Source organism: Onychostoma macrolepis, chromosome 11 (genome assembly GCF_012432095.1).
Source record: "Onychostoma macrolepis isolate SWU-2019 chromosome 11, ASM1243209v1, whole genome shotgun sequence".
In the NCBI taxonomy this organism is placed as follows: Eukaryota; Metazoa; Chordata; class Actinopteri; order Cypriniformes; family Cyprinidae; genus Onychostoma; species Onychostoma macrolepis.
In genome coordinates this window covers 4,359,389-4,380,420 of record NC_081165.1, presented here as the reverse complement: position 1 = coordinate 4,380,420, position 21,032 = coordinate 4,359,389, and the positions used below count along the sequence as shown (strand labels likewise).

General features: G+C 37.0%; 1 protein-coding gene across 2 annotated transcripts in view; it reads left to right on the top strand.

Moving 5' to 3' along the window:
* The window catches only part of lima1b (LIM domain and actin binding 1b), a 30,976-nt gene extending 10,902 nt beyond the window's left edge, over positions 1 to 20,074 (top strand). For both annotated transcript variants that reach the window (XM_058792452.1, XM_058792453.1), the window contains 8 exons: positions 186 to 572; positions 9,096 to 9,153; positions 9,292 to 9,389; positions 12,601 to 12,684; positions 12,943 to 12,979; positions 13,510 to 13,586; positions 15,795 to 15,928; positions 16,960 to 20,074. In XM_058792452.1, coding sequence (XP_058648435.1) covers positions 186 to 572; positions 9,096 to 9,153; positions 9,292 to 9,389; positions 12,601 to 12,684; positions 12,943 to 12,979; positions 13,510 to 13,586; positions 15,795 to 15,928; positions 16,960 to 18,115 — 2,031 coding nt within the window. In that variant the 3' untranslated portion in view covers positions 18,116 to 20,074. The remainder of the gene's footprint in view (positions 1 to 185; positions 573 to 9,095; positions 9,154 to 9,291; positions 9,390 to 12,600; positions 12,685 to 12,942; positions 12,980 to 13,509; positions 13,587 to 15,794; positions 15,929 to 16,959) is intronic.
* Positions 20,075 to 21,032: the final 958 nt, after the last annotated feature.

Here is a 21,032-nt window from a genome sequence, read left to right as displayed (position 1 = left end):
GTAACACTTTGTCAGTACCCTAGCAACCACATAGCAACATTGTGACAAGCCCCACTTATTTTCTTATAGAACATGTAAAAGTAGTTGGAATTCACCACAGGTGTTTATTTTTTTATTTATTTTACTGTATGCTTGTAATTGTTGTAATTGATCTCTACATGACAATAATTTTCACTCTTTCTCAGTCTGTTGACAGTGCGCCTCTGTCCCTGCGATCAGGAAACCTGAGTGTACTGAAGAAACGCTGGGAACAGACACATCAGGAGAAATCTGCTCCTCAGCTGAGCGTGGCACCTGTAAGCCTGACTGCTCGGTCTGCTTCCTGCAAACCCAGCAATCCTCAAGAACCACCTGCTTCCTCCAGCAAGCTCATGCGACAGCCCAGCCTGACTCAAGAGTCAACCTCCCATGAAAGACCTGCAAAAATAAAGGAAGACATGGAGACTAAACCAAAGAAGTGTGTAAAAGAGGAGGCAGAAAGTACGACTACATCCGATCCATGTTCCCCTGCGGAGAAACCGGCCCTGCCCCTCAAAAACCTCAAAATGATGTATGAAAAGGACAAAAGCAAGGTGAGATACTCACATATGTATGCCATTAGGCTACCTCTCTCTGCACTCTCTATATTTAACTTCCCGGTTCTTTGTGGTAGAAAAAAAATAATAATAATTATCCGTAAGCCAGTATTATAACATCCATTAGTTGCATTTTTCACTCTTACAAGGCCAGGCATAATCAAAGGAGAGAAATCTAAAACTTTGTTTTGCATAAAGAAAAAGCAGTCTATTTAGGACAATTGAATTTAAATTCTATTTTATGACAAACTCGATTTCTGTGCAAATTACTGTAACATGAAAATTCTTATTTCAAATTAATGTAATATGGAAAAACAAATCTCACTCCCAGTAGTACAATAACTAACAAACATAATTATGCACATCAAATTCGTCAAAGTACATCAAATATTCAAGGCATTAAAATATACGCTTGTGTAAATGTGATAGATACTGTTTGCATCGCAAGTCTCGCTTACATTAAGTGCAAATAGTGATAGATGCTACTCCCACTACCTTTAAAAAGATAATAGGTCTATAAAACAGAATAAAATGAGTTTAAGAAATTAACATTGAACATACAGTATTTAATTAATCTCAAACGTACATGTGTTGACAGGCAGAGTATTTTTTATATATTCAGACATTTGTCAATGAGTGTCATTTACATTGCAAAATATCTGTCAATGACTCAAAAGAGTTATCGAAAGATAAATGTAATATAAGAATAATTTCAGATGGAACTTATTCATGATTAATCTGTTAGATGTTGAGGTTCATTGAGTTTCTCTCTCTCTCTCCTCTCCCACACACAGCAGCACTGTAGTGTTTGAAGGGTGTAGCTGTTGCAAGCACTGGCACTGACTTTAATATTATTCTTTAAACCTTCGTGACTTGTGGTTCAATCTGATTTGCAGTTCAATTGTGTAAACTTGCCTATATATTGAATTTTCAAGATATTGTACACAGAAATGGTATTAATATCTTCTGGCAGAACTTTATTTTAAGTAGCTCATTATCAGAAGAATAAATACATCTAACCCCAAATTAGATGCATTTAAACAGAACTGATTGATTTAAAATAATATGTTGCTTTATGTAGAACAGGTGCAGAATAAATTGGTATAACTTCTGTCTTACCTTACCTTACCAACTTACCTGTACGTAACAACTTGATATGGACATGTGTTTCTGGGCTTTACCTCCTTTCACTGAGTGCCCATCCCCCTTTGTCAGAGGTCTGGCATGTGCTCACATTCCTACTTGATTCCTTGGACTCTTTTGGAATGTCTCATTCCATGGTAATGTTGAGATAGCAATCTGCACTCGGAAACAGGTCGCTGAATCTAACATTGTCTTCACAATAAGCTTAAGTTATTAGATACTGGAATTGATCCCCTGCTGATTTTGTACGTTTGCCCACTGACATTTTTTGGAAGCATATTCCAGGTCCAGAATGCATTTTTTTGAAAATTCTTAAGTAGTTCTCAAATATTTTCTAAAGAACATCTTATTTTTTACATTTACATTTAGTCATTTAGCAGACACTTTTATCCAAAGCGACTTACAACGAAGGACAATAGAAGCAATCAAAATCAACAAAAGAACAATAATGTGCAAGTTATATGTGGTTATATGCGAGCAATAATATGCAGTTAGCCTGGTGAGTTTTTTTTTTTTTTTTTATCATATAATAAATAAAAAGAAAACAAGTATATAGAATAGAAAAAGAATAGAGAAGACTAGTGTTAGAGGACTTTTTTTGTAAAGAAAGCAAGCAGTTAGAAAACGAATAGAGTGCAAGTGTTAGAAGGTCTTTGTTTGTTTGTTTGTTTGTTTTTTGTTTAAATAAAAAATAAAACAAATAAATAAAATGGAATTAGAATAGAGTGCTAGAGTTAGGGTCAAATAAGGATGGAAGAGATGTGTAATGTAAAAGTCTGTGAAAGTGATTTTGTGCCTCTTTGGGATGGCACAATAAAGAGCCGTTTACTTGCAGAACGCAAGCTTCTAGAGGCACATAAGTCTGAAGTAATGCATTTAGGTAAAGGGGTGCAGAACCATGTGCAGCTTTCATGTTATCTGATGGTATGGTGGTTCTTACTAATCAGCTCAATGAAAAATTCCTCCAAGGCTGTCTTTTTGCAAAACCATAATAAGCATACATTTTGACATTTTGATTAAATTTAAGAAAGAATTATCTGTATCTGTAATGAAAAGATCATTTGTCCTGTGCAGAGGTCTTTCATTCCATCTCATTCATCTACTTTCTCTTGGTGTGTGTGTGTGTTGTTTTAAGCCTTTTTAAGCTTTTCCGTTTGCTGCTGGCAAATTCACACTTTGCTGAAACCATTGTTGATAATGGAGAGAGAACTTTTTCTTTGACCATTAATGAGACAGTTTACCCAAAAATGAAAATTCTGTCATTAATTACTCACCCTCATGTCGTTTCAAACCCGTAAGAACTTTGTTCATTTTCGGAACACAAAAATAAAATATTTCTTTATTAAATCCGAGAGCTTTCTGACCCTGCAGTGCAACTACGACATTCAAGGCCCAGAAAGTTAGTAAGGACATTGTTAAAACAGTCCATGTTACATCAGTGGTTCAACCATAATTTTATGAAGCTACGAGAATACTTTTTGTGTGCAAAGAAAACATAAAAAACAACTTTATTCAACAATTTCTTCTCTTTCGTGTCAGTCTTTGATGTGCATCCATGAGAGTACCGTGACACAAAAGCTCTCGGATTTCATCAAAAATATCTTAATTTGTCTTCCAAAGATAAAGATGAGGTCTTATGGGTTTGGATCAACATGAGGGTGAGTAGTTAATGACAGAATTTTCATTTTTGGGTGAACTAACCCTTTAATACACCTTTAGAACTGAGAGGTATGTATTTGTACAACATCAGAGATCAAAGCTTAGGTTTGCAAGAGCAAATAAAATATGAAGTGAAATTAAATGGCTAGATCTGATTCTTGAAGAGAATTCTCGACTCTTCTCCAGTCTTTATTCTGTTCATATCATAAAAGTTCAAGAAATTTTACCGTGAGAATGATTTTTGGTGTTATGTTTTATGCAAATGAAACTTTAACAGCAAAATTTGTTTAAAAATAAAAAGACAGAGTCATGTTCTTTGCATGTTTCATGAGATTCACCAAGGGAGATTCATCTGCTTATCTGTATTTATTAATGTGGTCTATTATCTTAGTTAGCTATAGGTGGAGTTTGTTACTATGGCTCTGAGTCATGTTCTTTAAAATTCCCCTAACCAAAGGGGTGTGATGCAGACACAAGTATGTCTATTGTTCCATCATAGTGAGGCAGTTGTTTGAGTTGTGTCTTGCCTCCCAAATGCTGGCTGAAAAGACAAAAAGGCCACACCCCACTGGCCACAAGATTTAAATATTATATGTGTTAATGTAAGACTAGTGTAATAAAATTGCTTCCTTACCTGTGCAAACCCAGTAACTAATAAAATACAATTTAAAAAAAAAAAAAACAAGCACTTTAACAAAAAAAAAAAGTGAGCTACACATTTCTGGTTTTAAATACATTTTACGCAAATATGGGAATTGTAGATGCAAGCTCCCTTTAATGGACAGTTGCCTTATAAAATGCTATAATTAAGCTTATAATAGCTATAATTATGCATTTCAGCAACTTATAATGGCACATCTCACATCAGTCACTAACAAAAAGTGCATTTTGAATATATTCAACCAGACCTACAATTGGCAGGGCATTAGCAGTTCTTGTGTCTGTGTTTACATACTTGTGTACAGTATGTTTTTTAGCACCAGACCTTTAATTGTTTACACTTATGCACTTACTATTTTTGTGCTGTTTTATAAACTGAGGAATGTTCACAGTGTCTGAATTTGATCACAATGTGTAGTGAGTTAATGGCTAGTTTTCAGATGGAGGGCTACTGATAGAAGCTTTACAAAAATGTTTTTAGTCCTATGCATGCTGTCATGCTCACTTTGGTACACGCAAAACATGTTATGCCTCACTCAGTTATAGTATTCCCCATCTGTTTGCTTCATGCTTGTGTCCTATGCTGTTGATGATGTCATGCCACTGGTATTCACATACTCTTTAAACCCCACCAGATCTGTGGAGGACCACAAAACCTTCCTTGCCTTTTTACATTTACATTTACATTATGCATTTAGCAGACGCTTTTATCCAAAGCGACTTACATTGCATTCAAGTTACAGTTTTTACATTTTATCAGCATTTGCTTTCCCTGGGAATCGAACCCATGATCTTGGCTTTGCTAGCGCCATGCTCTACTATTTGAGCTACAGGAAAGCCCTAACTGATGTAACCTGGTTTATTCAAGCATGTTCATGTTCTAAATGTAGCCATTTCTGAATTTTAAATTTCAGACATAATGTGATTTTGAAATTGCTCAGAGAATCCATTTTGAAACATTTTGAAGAGTGTATTGTTCTTCAGAGGTGGTCTTCGTAGGACCATCTTACAAAGAAACAGACTAATGTTAGCATATATGCCATTATTCTTACGATGTAACAAGTACATTGTGTGTTATGGGAAGTATTCCCAATTCCGGTTTACCTAATTAATTCAGCCAATTAATGCAGCCTAACAATAGTTTAACAGATTTGAATAATATAAATGTGTTAGTGTGTTATGTGTAAACCAGGTTAAAGAGATGGGTTTTTAATCTAGATTTAAACTGAGTGTGTCTGCCTCCCGAACAGTGTTAAGTAGATTATTCCGGAGTTTGGGCACTAAATAGGAAAAGGATCTGCCACCCGCATTTGATTTTGATATTCTAGGTATTATCAAATTGCCAGAGTTTTGAGAACGCAGTGGACGTGGAGGACTATAATGCGATAAGACTCGCTCAAGTACTGAGGTGCTAAACCATTCAGGGCTTTATAAGTAATTAGCAAGATTTTAAAATCTATACGAAGTTTAATAGGGAGCCAGTGCAGTGTTGACAGAACCGGGCTAATGTGGTCATACTTCCTGGTTCTAGTAAGAACTCTAGCTACAGCATTTTGAACCACCTGGAGTGTGTTTATTAAGCATGCAGAACAACCACCCAATAAAGCATTACAATAGTCTAACCTTGAGGTCATGAACGCATGAATTAACATTCCTGCATTTGACATTGAGAGCACAAGTCGCAATTTAGATATATGTTTTAGATGGAAAAACACAGTTTTATAAATGATAGAAATGTGGCTTTGAAGGAGAGATTGCTATCAAATAGCACACCTAGGTTCCTAATTGATGACGAAGAATTGACAGAGCAGCTGTCAAGTGTTAGATAGTGTTCTAGGTTATTACGTGTGGAGGTTTTAGGTCCGATAATTAACACCTCTGTTTTTTCAGAATTTAGCAGTAAGAAATTACTTGTCATCCAGTTTTTTATATTTACTATGCATTCCATTAGTTTTTCAAATTGGTATGTTTTGTCGGGTCGCGAAATAATATAGAGCTAAGTATCATCAGCATTACAGTGAAAGCTAACACCGTGATCCCTGATGATATCTCCCAAGGGTAAAATGTAAAGCATGAAAAGTAATGGCCCTAGTACCGAGCCTTGAGGTACTCCACACTGCACTTATGATCGATATGATACCTCTTCATTCACTGCTACGAACTGATGGCGGTCAGATAAGTACGATTTGAACCATGCTAAGGCGCTTCCACTAATGCCAACAAAGTTTTCTAGTCTATTCAAAATAATGTTGTGGCCGATAGTGTCGAACGCAGCGCTAAGATCCAGTGACATCCAGTATTGGGCATGTTACTTTAAAAAGGTGATTAGGTTATAGTTACTAGTTACTTCTCACAAATAGTAACTGAGTTAGTAACTGAGTCACATCATTATAAAAGTAACTAATTACCAGGGAAAGCAACTATTGCGTTACTTTTTTAAAAATGTTCATATGTCAAATAACTTTGGATGCCCCCCATATTAAATATGTTAAATTAATTAAATTGACACTAAAAAGAATAAATTATTATTATAAAACATTGTACATTAATCTACACTATTTATCTACTGACACTTAGTATCAGTCAGTCAAGCATTATAATATAATATTATGATAATTTAATATTATATGATGATAGAACTTTAGTAATTACAATAACCAAGTATGAATGCATATTTGTCATCAATATAAAACGCACTAAGGATTAATGAGCTGCTGAGCTCATGAATATTAATCACGTTGTCTGCGTTCGCTCGAATTGATTTGCTGAAATCAAAACAGGTTAATTCAGCCAATCCAGCCGTCCCTGTTTTGATTTCAGCAAATCAATTATTATTAATAGGTGAGAGCCAGCCAATGAGAAACCGGCAGTTCTTAAAAGCTGAAGAATTCCAAAGGAACTCCGTTATTTTGACAGGAAACTACAACAAAGAATATCGTTTACATGTAGCGCGTCAATTCTGCATGTTATGATGTATGATTTTTTAACTATTTATTTGTATGATACAGCTGCAAATAAGTATTTGAACACCTGTCTATCAGCTAGAATTCTGACCCTCAAAGACCTGTTAGTCTGCCTTTAAAATGTCCACCTCCACTCCATTTATTATCCTAAATTAGATGCACCTGTTTGAGGTCGTTAGCTGCATAAAGACACCTGTCCACCCCATACAATCAGTAAGAATCCAACTACTAACATGGCCAAGACCAAAGAGCTGTCCAAAGACACTAGAGACAAAATTGTACACCTCCACAAGGCTGGAAAGGGCTACGGGAAATTGCCAAGCAGCTTGGTGAAAAAGGTCCACTGTTGGAGCAATCATTAGAAAATGGAAGAAGCTAAACATGACTGTCAATCTCCCTCGGACTGGGGCTCCATGCAAGATCTCACCTCGTGGGGTCTCAATGATCCTAAGAAAGGTGAGAAATCAGCCCAGAACTACACGGGAGGAGCTGGTCAATGACCTGAAAAGAGCTGGGACCACCGTTTCCAAGGTTACTGTTGGTAATACACTAAGACGTCATGGTTTGAAATCATGCATGGCACGGAAGGTTCCCCTGCTTAAACCAGCACATGTCCAGGCCCGACTTAAGTTTGCCAATGACCATTTGGATGATCCAGAGGAGTCATGGGAGAAAGTCATGTGGTCAGATGAGACCAAAATAGAACTTTTTGGTCATAATTCCACTAAACGTGTTTGGAGGAAGAAGAATGATGAGTACCATCCCAAGAACACCATCCCTACTGTGAAGCATGGGGGTGGTAGCATCATGCTTTGGGGGTTCTGCACATGGGACAGGGCGACTGCACTGTATTAAGGAGAGGATGACCGGGGCCATGTATTGCGAGATTTTGGGGAACAACCTCCTTCCCTCAGTTAGAGCATTGAAGATGGGTCGAGGCTGGGTCTTCCAACATGACAATGACCAAGCACACAGCCAGGATAACCAAGGAGTGGCTCTATAAGAAGCATATCAAGGTTCTGGCGTGGCCTAGCCAGTCTCCAGACCTAAACCCAATAGAGAATCTTTGGAGGAGCTCAAACTCCGTGTTTCTCTGCGACAGGCCAGAAACCTGACTGATCTAGAGAAGATCTGTGTGGAGGAGGCCAAAATCCCTCCTGCAGTGTGTGCAAACCTGGTGAAAAACTACAGGAAACGTTTGACCTCTGTAATTGCAAACAAAGGCTACTGTACCAAATATTAACATTGATTTTCTCAGGTGTTCAAATACTTATTTGCAGCTGTATCATACAAATAAATAGTTAAAAAATCATACATTGTGATTTCTGGATTTTTTTTTTTTTTAGATTATGTCTCTCACAGTGGACATGCACCTACGATGACAATTTCAGACCTCTCCATGATTTCTAAGTGGGAGAACTTGCAAAATAGCAGGGTGTTCAAATACTTATTTTCCTCACTGTAACTATATTTGATATATTTACTATGAGTGTTACTTTAATAAGGGAATAATTATGGAAAAATAATAAGAGTAAATCTCAAAAGTATATCAAAAATAGTTCATCATTAAACAGATGTGTCTAAGCTTCCATTACTAATAGTGATGGGAAGTCCAAATCCTTTCTTTCAAACACTTCAATAATCAGCAGAAAAGGAGCACAACACATCCAACAATAAACTCCATCACAAAATAATTTCTGCAGATGCACTATAGACATACAGACATCTTATACATACAGATACCTAATCACTTTTTTTTAATTGGTCTGATTCTTTATTCCATTTCACCCTCTATTTATTGCCATATTTATTTATTGCTGTCTTGGTGGATTTATTTATGGTTTTGTGTTGATAATTATCTTAAAAGGATTGGCACTACAACTACAAAATTTCAGAAGTTCTAGAAGACGTCACAGTAGATGTTCCAGTGGATGCATAATTAGAGAAAAGTTAATGTCAACTTAGTGCTATTTCCTTATTATGCTTACTTGAAAATGTTATTGTTGTATGTGCACTACAAATTTCTATGTCAAATTTTATAAGCAGATGTTTTCAGTCTGTGGCTGATTTACATGGTTTGTACTTAATTCCTCAGGTGCAAACAGAAGTGAACAGCAGCTCAGAGGATGTGGACACACAAAAAGAAAACAAAGGTAAATACTAAATACATCTCTCTGTATGATGTCTAGTTCCTGAAGAAAGATTATTAGATAGATAGACAGATAGACAGATAGATAGATAGATAGATAGATAGATAGATAGAATGAATAAATAAATGCATTCTGTCATAGGTACGCCCAGTCTGAAGCGCAGCAACTCTATCAGGGACAGGATGGCGAAATATCAATTAGCGGTCACCAGACAGACTTCTTTTACTGTGCCACGCTCTGTGAGTATGTTTTCTATGTGTATAGTCCACAGCATGTACAGATACAAATAACATTTTATCTGATAGTTTGCTGAAATTAATTAATTTACTTAATTTTCATTTTATTTTTAGTAATTATTTAACTTTTATTTTTGTGCATGCAGAATACATTTAAGTAGTCTGTTGTTTGGTTCTTCATTCAACCTTGAACTGAATGTGTATCTGTAGGTTTACTAGAGTCTGTAAAGCACCTTGGGGATATGACCCGGTGTAAGCCGGTTCCCTGAGATGGGAACAAGACGCTGAGTCATGGTATTGATGCTACAAGAATGCCTCATGTTAGCCAGTGTCTGAAGGACATGCATAAACACACCAATCTTGAAAAAGTGTGCCTACGTAAAACTTCATCGTATTTAAATTGTCTGAAGGAAGATGCGCATACATGCATGAAGTATGGCAATGAAACGCAGTCTCATTTCGATCTTCCATATGAAATATACATAACCCTAAGACGTTCCCTTTCGAAGTGAACTTTGATGCTGTGTCATGGTCTTGATGCTATGTGAACGTTAATTCCCACTGTGTTATACTGAATAAATGCCTGCTCACCTGCTGTGAAATCAGGCTGTAGCCATATTGATGAATACTAAGTGACCAACTTAGTACCTAGAGGCACAGATTAATTCCACAGTTCATTACCCTTTAGTTTGGATGTTCCCACAAACAGACTGGTTCAAGACCAAATCTATAGACTAAAGCCTCTAGAGCAGAGGTGGGCAAACTACGGCCCACCGGGAGTTTTCATCCGGCCCGTGACGCAGTTGGTCCAAAATAGCTAATTTGATGCAATGTCTGTAAAATCCAATAGATGGGCCGTAGTCTGTAGTGCAGTATATAACCCCTGGTTTACTCCATCGCGCATTTTCCAGCAACCACGCCGCTAGTTTCAGTTTCACTTTAAATATTTAGGCTGGGCGTTTATAATAAATGTTTATAGTGAATGTCACTGCAATTTGTCTTTGTTTTTAACTTATATTTTCGTTCCTTTTTCTGTTCTGAACACTGCTAAATTTACAGGATTTGTTTGTGGCGTGAGCGGAAAATAAATACATGTTTCTAATGTTTGTGAACGTTTTGTTTATTTTACATTATTTCTGAATTAAATGATAAAATGTTTCGTATACATCAATCGACTTGTAACACCAATGCAACTCATCTGTGTGTCATAAAGTGCTCATAAAAAATAAGGCAGAGATGGTACAAGAATAGAACTGCCATGTGTGTACAAGTATACATACAGAACAGTAGTGAGTGTCAATTTAATGAAGAAAAAAAAGAAGAAGCTTCATTTGTCATACACATATTATGCGGCCCCTCACTTGGTGTGGAAAAGTTGATGTGGCCCTCGAATCAAAAAGTTTGCCCACCCCTGCTCTAGAGGCAGACCTAACCAGGGAGGCTGGAGCTACAGCTGCTGCTGCTGCTGCCAACGAGTTCAATCTGGAAGGGGCAGACTACTACACCGCTACCTAAGCTGTCACCAGGCCTCTGCCAATTAAAAAAGTTCTTAAAAGCATGCCAACCGAGTAGAGCATACAATTTAACATCCAGTTCAAAGAGAGGGAGTTATCCTCTGGTCTATCCACTCTCCACTCAACCCTCAGTCCTCCTAAGAGGAAATCCCTGTTGAAAAAAACCCAGCAAATTCTGGTTAGGTATGTTTTGAAGCATGGCAGCAGGTTTGAGCTGGTTTAATCTGGTCCTTAGTTGGTCATAAACTGGTTTAAGCTGGTCCTCAACTGCTAATAAGATGGTTATGAGCTGGTGCTGAGCAGGAGCTAGTTGCTTTGGACCAGCACATGACCAGTTTAAACTAGCTCAAACCAGCTGCCATGCTTCAAAACATACCTAACCAACATATGCTGGTTTTACAACAGGGATGGCAAAGGCATTCTTAGAAAGTCATGGTTTGCCAGCCGCAATGTAGATTTAACATGGCTTAAAGGGCAAACGCCACACCAAGGGAGAGATTGCTTGCAAGCACCTCTTCAACCCAAGGCATCTTCTCATACCCATGCTCACAAGTCCCCTCACATTAGAATGATTTAACTATTAGAGGTTACTATGGAAGCTGTGGTATGATTTACCCACTATCTCGACTCTTCCTTGTGTAGATCAGAAAGAAATGCTCACTCGAGGGAATCATTTATGACCCACCAGGTATCGCTCATTGAGTCTCTTCAGAGTGAATTCCTGTTTTTCTGCCTGCCAATCTTAACTAGTCTAGCTGTGGTGTGGGTTATAACTTAGACTAACTCCTCATACACAGGGGTGGAGGCAGGATCACTGGATACATTCACCATGACATTTTTTATGTGCCCCCCCCTCCCCTTTATATTATGCCGGTGCACCAGATACATCAAATGGCTGCCATAGCCAATCAAGGTTGGCAAATTACAAGTGCCTCAGACACCGGCTCATGTGAAACATTCACATAGCATCAATACCATGATGCAGCATCTTGTTCCCTTCAAAATCTATCCGCAAAACAGTGTTTTGAATGTAATTTTTATACTGCACACTTTAAGGTGTTTAACATAAATCTAGTTTTGTCAAGAAACACTAGATGACGAAGGCTGATAGGTCCTTAATGCAGCTTGCTAGCTATCACATTATCACCACATGGCACAAGCTGATTGGTGTCTGTTGCATCTGTAGTCGATTAGCCTGCTAATGAACATTTAAATTGCTCGATTCAGTGTTTGCTGTAAGCAATTCTTGAAACCCTCTCAAAAACCATCCACCTCCCCCAGCTCCACCTGTATAGGGGAATCTGCTAAGAGTCATTTCATGTATGTTATTTGTGCAGCAGCAGTATGTCTTATACGCCCACAGCAGTGTGTTTGTGTATGTATTGGCAATAGCAAGTCTTTGTACTTGTTTTGCAGTAACAACAATAATCAACAGAAGCAGCAGCAGCAGCAGCCTAGCAGATCTGTTTCTCTAAGACCAAATACATTAACATTGTCATATCCATTACCATGCTAAACTAAGTGTTTTCATGACGGTTTCAAATAACTGTTCATCAAGGGCATATACATTCAAGAATTAGAAGATAGTAAGTGTGGCGGTACTGTAAATCCCTTAGGGTGAGAAAATGTGTGGTAAGACACATGTAACATATGCATTATGTTGATTTATTTATACTTTATTATATTGTAATTTGTTTCAGGCAAATCAGTCAGAAACAGAGGAAAGTGTTCCCTCCATGGGTCATAAGGAGATTTCGCCACCTGCTGGTGATGAACAGATAGTGGTACATTTTGATTTCCTTCTAAATCTAGTCTAAATAAACTAAATAGACAAACATCTCTCAATATTGTATTAAGACTGAGTTTAATATTATTCATACTATTTACACATAATTTACAGGTGAATGTTTCATGATGTTATGTATAATATATGTTTGTCAAAATATTAAATTGTTTACCTTGCAATTACCTTAAGACTTAGCAAGACTACTTTATTGTTTTACTTTATTGTTTGTTCCTTCTTTCTCTATGATTTGATACAGAAAACACTCCCTGAGTCAAACTGCACAAAGATCAATGGTGAGTCCATTGTTTTATTATTGCAATTCTATACAGAAACTATGAGCTGATTTTATAAATAGTGAGTTATGGTTATATGCAGACATGCCTTTAATCTTAAAAACTATGCAAACTAAAATAAAATAAAACCCAGACCAACATGGTGAATGAGAAACTAATTGTTTAACAAATAAACCTATCTTACAATTTTCTTTAATTCCACATGCTAAGAAATGCTAAGATAGATAGATCTCATAAAATTAATCGTCTCATGATATTGCTCTCTAGTCCTGAAATGTCAGCCCTCCCTCTAGAATCACCATTGTCTTGCCATATATGAAGCTTACTTTATTGTAAATTTCTGAATTAAGGGGTTTTGTGATTGATTGATTGATTGATTGATTGATTGATTGATTGGCATGAATGGAAATTACCAGGGGCAAAAAAAAAAAAAACTATAAAGAAAATGGTAGGCCAAAGATAGGTACAGTATATAGTGTACAGTCTTGTAGAGTATATAGTGATCTGTCATTTATTTGTGTTTCCTTTAGGAGAGAATGTACACACATCGAGTCCTAGTGGGGCAGCTCCTGTATCAGAGAACAAGGAGCCTCCTAAAGTGGCCAGGGTCTGTGGCCTACAAACCCATTTCTATTTATCTAAAACACAAAACCTTACTTCTACCTGTATTCGGTCAATGACTGAGTTTTTGTGTTTTGCCTTTATACACCACTACAATGGATTTCAAATAAAACAATCAATATGTGATTAAAGTGCAGACTTTTAGCTTTATTTTAAGGGGTTCCACAAAAATATGACATTTACCATTTAGGAGTTACAGCCATTTTAAGCAAACTACCTCCATTTTCAGAGGCTCAGTAGTACTCAGACAAAGTGACATAATTGTAAATATAAGCACAATTTTAATACTTGGATGAAAATCTTTTGTAGTCAATGACTGCCTGTAGTCTGGAGCCCATGGACATCACCAAATTCTGAGTTTCCTCCCTGGAGATGCTTTGCCAGGTCTTCACTGCAGCCACCTTGAGTTGCTGCTTGTTTGTGGGTCTTTCTGCCTTAAGTCTTGTCATCAGTAACTGAAAAGCATGCTCTATTGGATTAAGGTCAGGCAACTGACTTGGCCAATGAAGAATACTTAATTTCTTTGCCTTTGACTAAAAGTCTTGTAGCATTTGGCTGAATGTGAGCAGAGAGTATAGCCTTAAATACCTTAGAATTCATCCGGCTACTTCTGCAAGCAGTTACATCATCAATAAACACCAGTGAGCCCGTTCCATTGGCAGCCATACATGTCCATGCCATAACACTGCCGCCACCTTGTTTGACACTTGATGTGGTATACTTTGGATCGTGAGATGTTCCTTTCTTTCACCATACTTTTCTCTTCCCATCAGTTTGGTACAAGTTAATCTTAGTTTCATCAGTCCAAAGAATCTTACTCCAGAATATGGAAGGCTTTTTTAGATGTTCTCTGCCAAACTCTAATCTTGCATTCCTGTTCTTGAATGTTACCAGTGGTTTGCACCTTGTTGTTAGCCCTCTGTATTTACATTCATGAAGGCGTCTCTTGATTGTAGATTTTGACAATGATGTACCCACCTCCTCCAGAGTATTCTTGATTTCTGTTGATGTTATGAAGGGATTTTTCTTCACCAAGGAAAGGATTCTGCGATCATCCACTTTAGTTGTCTTCCAGGCCTTTTGATGTTGTTGAGCTCACCAGTGCTTTCTTTCTTCTTAATGCTGCGGTCACACTAGACTTTGAGCATGTGAAAGTTCCTTGGAGGCTGCAACGGTCGTGATATGACGTCATGCTATGCAGCATCTTAAAACTTTAATTCAACACATAACATAATAATACAGCTAACATGTAAAAACATATGATCTACTCCACTTTCCTGCAGCGCTGCAGTTTTAAATTTATGTTCTTTTAAATTCAGCTACAAGGTCATGCTGTTGGTCACATGGCTTCACGTGACAAAACTTTTCGCATGGGCTTGTGTTTCCGGTCTGGCGCATTTGCATGCTTATGAATGGAAGTCAATGGAGCGAAAAGTGCGGTGTGACTGCCCCTTAAGGATGTAGCCAACCGTTGATCTGGCCACACCTAAGGTTTTTGCTATGTCTCTTATTGATTTATGGTGTTTTTTTGTGTGTGTGTGTGGTTTTTTTCAGCTTAATGATGTCCTCCTTCACTTTCATCGAGATCTCTTTGGACTTCAAATTGGTAGCTCCAGTCAAACAACTTCCAAATGCCAATTTGAAGTCTCATTTTAACTCCTGATCTTTTATCTGCTTAATTTTTCTTGAAGTAATAAGGGAATGGACAGCACCTAGTCAATTAACCTCTTCTTAGTCAACTGTCCAAATACTATTGAGCCTTTGAACATAGAGGTACTTTGTTTAAAATAGTTGTAACTCCTAAATGGTGAATGTCATATGTTTTGTGGAACCTCTTAAAATAATGCTAAAAGTCTGCACTTCAATCACATATTGATTGTTTTATTTCAAATCCATTGTAATGCTGTATAAAGGCAAAAGCACAAAAACTCAGTCAATGTCCGAATACTTCCAGACCTGAGTGTAATAGTCAAATACAAAGTCAAAAACAATACAGCTTGTCTGTGGTAGAGAATAGAATATGAACATTACATTTCTTTAAAGATTTTGGGACAGTCTGTTAACTGCTAGTATGGAATGTGAGATTTTATACCATAGAAATCCATACTAAATACAGTATTTAGTAGATATTCATACTAAATACTGAATATCATTGCTGATAAGATGGTTATAACTCTTGTGTTTCTCTGGACAGAAATTTCATCGGCCTGTCCATGAAAGATGTGTGTCCTGCCTAAAGGCTGTTTACCCAGTGGAGAAACTTGTTGCCAATCAGCAGATTTACCACAAGACTTGCTTCCGCTGTGCCTTTTGTAGTACCAAACTCAGGTCAGTTTTTGTTTTAAATTACTCTGATCTCTTAAGGAATATTCTGTGGTTTCAATACAACTTAAGGGTTAGTTCACCCAAACAGATGCACCAGATTTGCCAGTTCTAGCTTTGTGGTGTGACTCCACTCTTCCAACAAGGCATTTGCAAGCTCTCAGACATTTCTGGAAGGTCACATGGTTTGTCATTTGAAGGACAATCAGCTGTCCTTCAGTCTCCCTATAGTAGGACTCACCTGTTCACGGGGGTAATCAGGGACCTGGACATCTTTTTTTTTTTTCTTTCCCCAGAGTCAATAGAAAGGTCTCTTTATGGTCATAAGTTATTGTAACTGTAAGCTTAATTGCTTGTTGCCTGTAAACAATAAGTGACTTCAGGACTGTTCCACAGTTGCATGTGCGATAATTGTTTATGATTTATTGAACAAGCATGAAAAACATTGTTCAAACCCTTTCCAATAAAGATCTGTAAATGTTATTTGAATTTAACAAGATTATCTTTGATATACATCATCCTAAATGTTTTTCTTTTTTTCAGAGTTTATTACTCATATCAGAATTATTACTATTATATCAGAATAAAAGGAAATTTATTTTTAAGCTGTCAGTTTACCACAAACAATAATTTTGTCTCTGAATATAAAAAAGTTACTGGGGTCTAAGGGAGGTACAAAGGTTTGTATAAAGGTGTTTAAAAGCTGAAAAGTGAAGCAGACATTGTTATAAATTAATTATTTTCATTATGTATTACCTGTTGTTGCTACTGTTATATTTATGTTCTGTGAGGTTGGATTTGCCATTAAACATTATTATGAATGAAACATTTTAATGTTAAATAATACAAACTAATGCAAACTCAGTGTCTAAACAATATTAATAAACTAGTTTTATTATTTATCATTTTGACAGCCTTAGTTTATGTATTAAAATAATTAGTCAATATTAGTACATTTCAACAACCTACTGAGGTCAGATTTTAGATATCCTTCATATAGAAATAATATATCTTCTTTCATGTCCTGTTTATTTCAGTTTGGGGACTTATGCTTCCCTACATGGTGACATCTACTGTAAACCTCACTTCAGCCAGCTATTCAAGTCTAAGGGCAACTATGATGAGGGCTTTGGCCATCGACCACACAAGGAAATGTGGACACCACGGACAAACGAGGAGGAACCTGAGAGAGATGAAAACTCAAAGCCCTTTGTGGAAGACTCTGTCTTAGTGAAGCCTACAGAACAGTTGAGCCATAAAGTGGAGGAGCCACAACTGGCCAAATTCACTGACCTCACTGCAGCTCTAGAGACAAAAAGTCAAACCAGCTCAACCAGCTCCATGGAAAAACCACAAACCCCTTCTGTAGAAACAAGAAAACTGAGAGTTGCGTGGCCACCTCCTGCAGACAGTGATAGAAGCTCCAAAGTCTCCAGTCCAGCCACTGAAGGTGGAAAGGGTTCATCCAAGCTTTTCAGAGCAAAGTGGCCTCCAGGGGAGGAAGCTCCACCTGTTCAGCAGAGCCCTGAAAAAGCAGAACTGAAAAGTCTTCGACGTAGTTCCTCACTCAAAGAGCGGAGCCGTCCCTTTTCTGTGGCACCAAGCTTGGCATTATCCAATGTCACAAAACAAGAGTCACAATTGTCTCACAAGGTTGCTTTGGTCAGACGAGGCTCACTGAAGGAGCTTCGTTCATGGTCAAAAGTGGAAACAGACAAAACTGAAGTGCAAGAAGAGGCAAGAATCCCAGATGAAAAGACAAAGGACAGTGAAAGCCAATCCAAGGAGAATGTTGAAAGTCCTGCTAAACTTGATAGGGCAGAAAAGATGCCCCCCTCTGTTCTCAAACAGACACAGCAAACAAAAAATGAAGCTGGTCTACAACAAACAAATAAAGAGTCTCAGACTCAACTAACAAAGAAGGAGCCTGAGCTACAAAAACATGAGGTTCCGACAGGCCATGCGGAAGATGAGGGAAAACCAGTGAAATGCTTAAGCACTTCTCCTGAGCTCCAGTCTTCCCAAGACACATGCTCTCCAACTGTGGAAGAAAAAGCCCATAGGAAATCGCAGGATGTGGGCTTCTGGGATGGCGAGGAGGCTGAGGAGTCCCTGACTGTAGAGGAGATGATCAAGAGAAATCGCTACTATGAAGATGAAGAAGACGAGGAGGAGGAGGTGGCAATAGTTTGACAATATATGTCATCAATCCCTTCCAATTATTTACTCTGAAAATACAACTGGTATAAATTCAACATAATAAAAAAACAAGTACTTTATTATATTTTAACCAAGTACTATGGTACTGTACATCTTTTTCTTTAAAATTCTTTCTTGGAACTTGGAGCTATCGCTATATTTTGTATTTTGTTCTTTGCCATCCATGTTTTCTTTTGGTTGCTGTAAAAAAAAAAAAAATGACTTGTTTACAAAATGTTTTAAAAATCACTATTATTGTCTATTAATCTAAGAATATTTTGTGTTGATCCCAATTAACAAATTTCCTCTCTAATTCTCAGCCTTTGACAGTTTAATCAATAAGGATAACAGCCAAACACATTTTTGCTTACACTTCTAGTCCGTACTTTAAAAACTTTTTCACTGTTTTAATGATTATTGAGCATATTGAGATTATTGAGCAAGTACACAATAAACATTATTTCACTGAAATTGTGGATGTAAGGTGCATAATTTCAGTTTTTTGTTGAATGATAAATGTTAAAGTCATTGAGCATTTTACATGTAATTATAACTAAAGATATCACCTTTTTTGTCAACACAGTTATATGAAGCTTATAAAACCTCATATGCCCCTTTATAATATTGCCATCTAGTGCTGTGCTTGAGTTCACCTTAGTCAATTCTAAAGCAAGACCTGAAGTCTGAGTCAACACTGTGACCAAAACAAGGTGAACTGAACTCATAACTGAGACTATAACCTCTGCAAGGTTGGATTTTGGCCATGAATGTAAATTCAAATGGCTCTTTACCATAAACTACAAATGATTCACAGAACCCATATCACACATGGCTTGCATCATGTTCAAGACATTGATGATTGCATACAGAACATCCAGGCTCTGCACCCTCCTACCTCCACTCGCTCTTACAAATCTGCATCCAGTACCGTTTCTAGGCATAGGCAAGCTAGATGGTCGCCTAGGTCGCCACCAGCTGAAGGGGCACCAATGAGCGCACGTACTGGTATCATACTTTTTAATCATATTTTTGAGGCATGTTATGGTCAGGGAGGGTACTGTCAAGCTTAACAACTCAACCCTGTCATATAAAATTAAGATGGACAATTATTACTTTTACAACATTTTATTTTCATTCATAAGTATATTCAATGTGTTTATTTTATTGCTGCCATATATAGTCTACTCTCCTATGCTACATGAGCAGCAGTGGCCACAACCCCGTCACACTCAACCCCATCACAAATATACGTATTTCTCATTGTTGCAGGGTTGTAAACTTGTGACAGAGTTGAGTTATTTGCTTCATTTATTAATAATTTTAATGAAAAAATATAAAAGCTATGGTTTCAGTAAATATATATACTCCAAAATCATGACAACTCATATTTTTGTTTTAAATATAATTTTTGACATAATATGTCCACTTAAACGTGGACAAGCATCATACATCACAAATTGTGCCCACATTTGCAGCAGAAAGACAATGTTGGCCATGCAGATATGTAGACCCAGAAACAAGGGGACAATATGAGAGAGAAACAAAACCAAAAATGTAAATTTAAGGCAATGTATCCCTTCAAATGTGTTACAGTCTTCAACCCCATTAGTTAAAATTTTTAATTAAAAATGACTGTAGACACACAATTTGTGTATTTTTAGCTTCAGTCCTAAAAAATGTGAAAATGATGATAAATGTTACATTTGTTATCATTAAATTGTTATCAGGGACACAAGAGGAGTAGGTAGATGTTTGTTTTATAACGATTTCTGTGTAAAATCCTTTTTAAACCAATCCCATTTTGTCCGTTACGGGGTTGAGGGGGAAAAATATGGAATTAGATTTGTGCCAAATAAAATGAATGTAATTTTTCAAGAAACGTATGAAAATATCAAGTGAAACTGAATAAAATGTCTTTGAAACTAAAAAATAAATAAATTACAGGCAAAATCTTTGACCTCGTTTTCAATGCACTGCAGGTTTTGCAACTGTTTTCTCATCTTTCATTCGTTGATCTGTACTTACAAATGCACTTCCAGAGTTTTCATTTACGCTTCTAAAGTTTTCGTTTACGCTTCTGAAGATTTCATTTACGCTTCTGAAGTTTTAGTTCGCCATTCTGACACAAAGCTCTCGTGGGGGCGGGGCTAACAGCGGTTTGTTCTCATTGGCTACTGAGTTTTTGATTGACAGCTTCTTGACCTGGAAGTGAAGGCGTCAGTATCGTTGCGCCTGTGTGGATGTGAGCGTCTGTTAGCGGTTTCCTATTTCATTTTAATGATATAAAATGATATATAAAGATTTATTATTATTATTTTATCAGTATTTTTCTGCTGCTACAGAATTGTTATCATTGATGAGATGATTTCTTAGGAATAGCACAGATGAATGATATAATCATCATGATCATCAATCATCGTTATCAGGATATTCACGGTAAGTTGTCTTGATTTAGTCCAATCACAGGACCTGGTTATCTACACACAGTTACAGTCTTCAATTAGATCATATTTGCTTCGATTAGTTCATATTTTCCCCCAGCACATAGAGTGTACAGTACTAAATTTACTGTATCTGACAATAACCAATACTATTTTACAAGCACGCTGTCAATCACTGCGCTGTCAGCTTTAGCAATGTAAGCCTTTTTACCATGCTTTTTCTGTTAATGAAAAAATAGTCACTTCAGATGAACATTTCGGGGGGAAAACAAACAAACTTTGACAAATAATGCCTAAATATATATCCAAATGCAAAACCTAATACATGCAAATAATTATGACTGAAAACAACAGGGTTTCCAGCAACTAGGGTATACACAGTCATGATTATTTAGGCCTATACAGAGCCATCTAATGGTTACACAGCGGTATTACAGATGATTAATGGTACATAACTTTGAGGTATTTTA